The sequence below is a fragment of the Alosa pseudoharengus genome, unplaced genomic scaffold (assembly GCF_046254945.1).
Source record: "Alosa pseudoharengus isolate Yale_2024_CS ecotype anadromous, Long Island Sound unplaced genomic scaffold, YU_APseudo_1.1 YU_APseudo_1.1_scf_7, whole genome shotgun sequence".
Taxonomy (NCBI): Eukaryota; Metazoa; Chordata; class Actinopteri; order Clupeiformes; family Clupeidae; genus Alosa; species Alosa pseudoharengus.
This window is the reverse complement of record NW_027468859.1, coordinates 10,659,113-10,666,612: the sequence shown is the minus strand read 5'-3', so window position 1 is coordinate 10,666,612 and position 7,500 is coordinate 10,659,113. Positions and strand designations below refer to the sequence as shown.

Sequence of the window (7,500 nt, the reverse complement as noted above, 5' to 3'; positions counted from 1 at the left end):
TTCTACAGCCCCTTGACACAGACTCCAAGAAACGGAGGTAAAATCCCTGCTTTTTGCCGATGACTTGGTTCTTGTGTCGCCCTTACAACAGGGACTGCAACAGCTCCTCGATCAGCTGGAGCAGTACTGCCAGTCCTGGGCCCTGGCAGTATATCCAACAAAGACCAAAGTTATGATCTTCCAAAAAAAGCCCAGGTGTCAGGAACACAGATACAGGTTCAGCCTAGGCAGCACCGCCCTAGAGCACACAATGCAGTACACGTACCTTGGTCTAGCACTTACTGCATCAGGAAGTTTCAGCATGGCAGTGAATGCACTAAAAGAAAAAGCCCGAAGAGGATTCTATGCTATAAAAAGAAAATTTCACAAAATAAACATTCCAATTACAATCTGGTGCAAAATATTTGACAGCATAATCCAGCCTATTGCGCTGTATGGAAGTGAGGTTTAGGATCCAGTCAGTATGCACGACTACACAAAGTGGGACAAGCATCCAACTGAAGCCCTACATGCAAAATTCTGCCAAACAATATTAAAAGTTTAAACAAAAACACCCAACAATGCATGTAGGGCAGAATTAGGCCACTTTCCATTGGCATTACTTATTCAAAAAAGTTCTGGATGCACTTGAACAGCAGTCCCAAAAACTCTCTCCATTTTGAGGCACTGAAAACCCAGGAGCTGAACCCTGAAAAGAGTCCTCTGAGCCAGCCGGTACTAAAGTTAACTAACTCAATAACAAAAACTAACAAAGATCAAGCTCAGGCCAGCGCTGCTTCCCATACATCAACTAGAGCAGAAGTTGTCAAACATAAGGCCCGGGGGCCAGATCAGGCCCGCCAGCAGGTTTCATACGGCCCACCAGATGTTTTGGGTAGGAGGGGGGAAATTAGAAAGAATAATAAGATAAGTTAGTTAGATAAGATATTCACATTTAGTTGTCTTCAACAATTTGTGATAAGCAATTTCTGTGATAAATTGATTAAAAGTAGCACTACAAACCATCGTCAGGAGGAAGAGGTCAAAAATACTGACATGGAAGTAGGGTGTTTCAAGAGAGAAAGAGCAGGATATGATGGTAGTAGATTATTGTACTTGTTTGTTCTCAAGTGGGTATAGTAAAGGAGTATATCACCAAACAACACTGATACCCATTCATGGAAATTATAATGACCATGACAGTGAATGGACAGTGGCTGAATATCTCATCTCTGTCAGAGATACGAAGCAGAGGCACATCCTGACCAAGTACAGGCTTAGTGACCACAACCTAGCAATAGAAACAGGCAGACACAGAAAAACCTGGCTGCCAAGAGAACAAAGATTATGTGGTCACTGTTAGGCAGAGGAGGTTGAGACAGAGGAGCACTTTCTTCTTCACTGCCAAAAATATGACACTTTAAGACAGACCTTTTTCAAAAACATCCAGAAAGTCATACTAAATTTTATAGACATTGAAGACAATAATAAAATGGCCATACTTCTTGGAGAAGGACCCTCTGCTGCCCTGGCAGCACAACATGTCTTAAAATGTCACAACATGAGGGACATGGTATAGAAAAGAAAAAAAGACCTGTCTGTGTTAACAGACACATACATGTTCCTGTGCACAAATATATACATATATATGTACTCACGGAACCACACACGCACGCGGACACACACACACACACACACACACACACACACACACACACTCATATGCTATTGTTGATTCTGTGTTCACATGTTTACCTGCATTGCTGTATGTCTATTTCCTTTCTTTTGTGACTCTACTGTGTTATCTGTAACACTGGCTTTGGCAACACTGTATCCAAACAACAGTCATGCTCATTTGAATTTGAGAGAGAGATAGACAGAGAGAGAGAGAGATAATCTTCACACTAGACTTGGAAACATTGTGGCACGGTTGTGCTAATAAAGCAACTGTTGAATTGAATTGAAAATGTCCAATTAAAGTGTGTGTGAGTGCTACTGACGCCGCCAGCCGTTTGTTCCTGCTGAAGCGCTCCTGCCCCTACACAGTCCTGATTTGCATTGCTCTAACGGGCTTCCCTGACACCTTATATTAGCTGCCAGTGGACCTGTTAGGAGCTGTGCATGAGTGTTTACCAGCGAGCACAAACCCCATTTTTTTCTCTGTGAAACACACAAAACACACATAAACACGCGCACGCACACAGACCCACAGATACACACACACACACACACACATACATACAGTACACACACACACACACAAGCACACACCCACACCAATAACAAGGGATGTCACAGAACCCCACACTCTCACTCACTCTCTCTCTCTCACACACACACACACACACACACACACACACACACACACACAGATGCACATTCAGAAAAACCCCTGGTGCCACCCACACACACACACTTTTGTGTCTCATTAGAGTGTGTTTGTAAGAGTGAATTGGCACTTATGCCTGATCATGACTTGGCTATTACCCACTCCTTAGGCATCTCTCTGTTGCTTAGTAACACCTGCACACTGATCAAGACCCTCCACACCATCTCACGTACCACTGCCAGTCACACAAACACGCACACACACACACACACACACTCTTTATCTCTTTCTCTCCCTCTCTCACACAAGCCTGATTTATTGGAATGTGTACATGTGTTTGTGGTTCTTTGTGTGTGTGTGTGTGTGTGTGTGTGTGTGTGTGTGTGTGTGTGTGTTTATTTGTGTGTGTGTGTGTGTGTGTGTGTGTGTGTGTATGTGTGTGTGTGTGCTGTTCACTAAGCAGGAGATGGTGAGAAGAATCTCAATGCTATCAGAGTGTCAGAAGTAACACTCTCATGAGTGTGTGTGTGCTGTGTGTGTATTTATGTGTGTGTATGAGAGAGAGGGAGAGGAAAAGTGTGAGAAAGTATTGGACATAGTGAGTCACAGAAATTGTCACAGAAATAACCCCTAATTTGGTGTGTTTTGAACTTTATGTAGGTTTGTGTCACTGTGTTTGTGTTCTGAATGTGTGTGTGTGTGTGTGTGTGTGTGTGTGAGATAGAAAGAAAGTATTAGACATGGTGAATCATCAAGTTGTCCAAGAAGTAACAATCCCAATTATGTGTGTATTTCCTTTTACTTTGGTGTGTGTGTGTTTGTGTGTCTGAGTTTCTGAGGGAAAGAGAAAAAGCATTACACATGGTGAGTGACTATCAATCTGTCATTAAAACCCCTGATTGTGTGTGTATTTACCTTTGTATGTGTGTGTGTGTGTCTGTGTGTGTGTGTGTCTGTGTGTGTGTCCGTGTGTGTGTCCGTGTGTGTGTGTGTCTTAGACCAGACGGCGAGTGAAACCCAGTCCACATCAGTGGACACCCCTCCGCCCGTGTGTGTGTCTGAGAAGCCGGCTCTGCAGGAGACGTGGGTGCCTCTGGAACACTTCACACACTGCTTCCAGTAAGACCACCGTCCATGTCCACCCACAGCCAAGCTGTTTCATTTGAACCTCAATTCAGTTGGCCCTGTCAAAGTTTAAAATCGGACACATTTCTTGATTGTTGTTTAGATAGATAGATAGACAGATGCTTTATTTATTTATTTATTTATTTATTTATTTATTTATTCACTCACTCACTCACTCACTCACTCACTCATTCACTTATTTACCAGTAGTTTCTACACCACAATGGGGGACCACAATAAAAATAAGCCCCAGGGCTTTATTGTGTTATCCTGACTTTTAGTTTTTTTAATGTATGGTGCAAAGCTGTATAATTTTTTATAACGAAAAGGGTTGAATAAAATCAATCAATCAATCAATTCTTTCAAATCTAGCCTGTTGTGCTGTTTGAGCTGGGCTCAACAGTGTCTGATTAGATGTAGATGTACCAATCAGCAGTCCACCCCCGGCCCATCAGGTTGGATTTCTGGTCTGTCAGTTATGTTCTGTTGGCCGTGTTATAGTGTGAGCAGCTGCCACACAGCAGTGCTGACCGGTTGAAATGTGTGCTGTGAATTTCCATGTTGTACGCATCTAAGAAACATCACAATGTCCGCCCACCCTTAACACTATACCACACTTTACCCAGTGCTTTCAGTAACCCCTCCTGCCATGTAATGCTATCATACTAGTTCACACTTTACTTGGATATTTCGCAGATAATCTGTAGATGCTTAGATTATCAACAGACTATCTGTTGATTATGTTATGTTATGTTATGTTATGTTATGTTATGTTATGTTATGTTATGTTATGTTATGTTATGTTATGTTATGTTATGTTATGTTATGTTATGTTATGTTATGTTATGTTATGTTATGTTATGTTATCTGTTGACATAAGTTATGGTGAAGGCTGGGTTTGGTTAATGTGATAGTGAAGGTAAGTTACTTATTCAACAAGTTTACATTGAATGTTAACAGATGACCTGTGAAGTTTCTATGGTTGGCCCATCCAAGTAGAGTGTTACCTAATACTACAATACTGCAAAGCATACACAATGACCAGAAAACACTACAGTACATGAATAAGCATGCAGTGTAACGCAGAAATGCAATATTACAAATATGTAAGTACGTATAACTATCACATGACGCTCAAATCCATTAGAAAGTACGCCGAATTAACATGGGACAAACATCAAATGAGAATGCATTTAAGGAACAGAACTGAGGTTATCACCCAGCAGAGCATCAGAGAGCATGTTAAGTTCAGTTAAGTTAAGTTACGTTACTTTATTTTGTCCTGAAGGAAATGTGTCTTCTGCATCCTCAGCACAATATACTCTGTCCAAAAGCAAGTGAAATGGTCACATAGCAGAACAGTATGCTCTTTCAGCCAATTAACATAAACATATGTGGCTAGCGTGTGATAAGTGGAACAGTGGACTTCACAAGATTAGGGTAGCAGCACATACACACACGCATGCACGCACGCACGCACGCACGCACACACATTCAGTCATATATACTCGCACTCTCAAGCAGACACAAACAGTCATACACACACTCATATAAACATACACACATACTCTCTTTCTTCCCCTGAACTTTGATACTCCCCTGATACTCTCTTTTCTTTCTGAACTTTGAAATGTCGTGGCATTACCAAATTACGCCACATCACCACCTCCTGTTTGCACTTTCGTTTTGCCACCCGAACCACATATCCACATATCGTACTACCTCTAAACCCGCCCTCACCTATATCCCATCACACATCATTAGATAATGATCACGCCACAAAACAACAATCACACACAAAAAAAAAAAATATATATATTATCTAAATAATATTTTATCAAAATAAATAGATCAAAATCACACCGTTTATGGTAATATTCATGTTATTTCCGGTATCTCTTAACATCAGTGTACAGTACTTCACATCATTCACAACGATCACACATTATGCACCTGTAATATATTATGCATTTTTTTCACGTCAGTTCGCGCCCCACCTGGCATGCCTCCGCGACCCAGTAGTGGGTCGCGACCCACAGTTTGAGAAACGCTGAATTAAACCCACCAGTAGGCTAGCTAGACCTTAGTTTCACAGCCTAGGTATTAGCAACACGGCTTGAAATCATTGCCTGTATCACAAACAAAAACGAAACAATGTCTGGAATTTATCTGGGAATAGGCTACTGAAGGTAGGGGCAGCTATCTCGCTGGCGTGTTTAATTTGGTTCCTTGGTTAACATAATGTAGGCTACGTTTTCTTGCACAAAAATGCGTCTGCTAATAAACTTAAACATAAACACAAACAAGCGTGATCTCCTGTGGAATCCTGACTGCGCCTTCAACGTTAGCCTACTATTATTTGTTGACATGAAACCTGAACGAACGGCAGCTGTTCCTGAAGTTAACTTGCGTCTTTTTTTTTTTTTTTAATTAGGCAACTTTTTTTTGCAGTGGCGCTTGATTTCCAGCAGCGGCGCTGCGCCGCTGATGAATACATTGTAGGGGAAACACTGATTTATGTTGCTGCCTTAGCCTTCACACACCTTTGTGGGTGGGACCATTATGGGATGCGATGATTGTGTGAAATGGAATATGGTGTGATGAATATTGTGCCAAAGAACGTCAATACAGTTATAACAGCTTTTTAAACGCCATCATCTTAATCAAAACAGTAATCTGTTCCTGTTCAGTTATTATGTCGGGTATTGAGCTGTAAAAATCCATTCTGTGAAAAGTGGGCTCATTGTGTTTGGCTAATGTTTGGCTCAGTTATCCTGTGTGAGTGTGTGTGTGTGTGTGTGTGTGTGTGTGTTTAATAATGTGTTTGTCTTTGTGAAGGACACTGCTGGTATTTCACAAACCCAATGCCTACCCATACCACTCTCAGAAATCTCAGTATAAGGTAAAAACGCACACACATTCACACACCTACAGTATGTACACATTCACAGAAAAACACACAAACTCACACACACAGTCACTCTGCCACACACTCATACACAGAGAGAGTTTGCAGTTCTCAGTCGCAATCGTAAAATAATGAGCTAACATCAGAGCAGACGCCGCAAAGGAGTGTTGAATACAAATGCAGTCAGTATCTTGACACTGGCTTGTTTGGCTTTGTTTACATGCTTGTTTATGATTGTTTATGTTTTTCTTTCTCTGTCAGAGCTCCGTGTCCTCAAGACTGTCTGCCACAGCGCTCTCCAGCCCTAACTCTGCTGCCGCCAGACAGTCACAGGTACACACACACACACACACACACACACACACACACACACACACACACACACACACACACACACACACACACACACACACCTGCACATGCACACACACACACACACACATACACACACACACACACACACACACACACACACAAAGCTACTAGACACCCCACACATATACATAGTATGATAAAAGCATACCTTTCTTGAAATTTCACTGTGTGTGTGTGTGTGTGTGTGTGTGTGTGTGTGTGTATGCTATCTCCAGTACCCAGAGGAGAAAGGCTCATACTTCCTGGTTGTGGACAGCCTGCAGCCCTCGGAGATCCTTATCAGCTTCTCAGCTCTACTGCACTGGGGAGAGACCCTGGAGGAGAGTAAGACACACACACACACACACACACACACACATTCAGTCATGTATACTCACACTCTCAAGCAGACACAAACAATCATACACACACTCATACAAACATACACACATACACACTTTCTTCCCCTACACCAAGCACACACAAACACATAAACAGTTGAAGACACACACTCACCTGTGCTTACAAACACATACACAGTCACAAAGACACACACACACGCACACTCTCACCCATACACACACATACACACACTCACACACACACACACACATCAGGGATGGAAATTAACCACCCGCCCCCCGCCAAATGCGGGTAGTTTTGTGCGCTGGCGGGTGAATTTGGTCAACTTACCAGCCACTGTGGCGGGTAGAGCTAGCGTACCACAAATAGTCAGATCCGGTCTAATTTTCATAGTTATTGACGGTTAAAAATAAGAAAGTGTCTGTAGGGATCATGTAGCCTA

The 7,500-nt window shown here is 42.2% G+C and overlaps 1 protein-coding gene across 1 annotated transcript in view; it reads left to right on the top strand.

Moving 5' to 3' along the window:
• Positions 1 to 7,500, top strand: part of adgb (androglobin) — an 87,764-nt gene that overhangs the window by 36,633 nt on the left and 43,631 nt on the right. The window contains 4 exon segments of the mRNA XM_076273200.1: positions 3,312 to 3,427; positions 6,272 to 6,335; positions 6,603 to 6,674; positions 6,932 to 7,040. Coding sequence (XP_076129315.1) covers positions 3,312 to 3,427; positions 6,272 to 6,335; positions 6,603 to 6,674; positions 6,932 to 7,040 — 361 coding nt within the window.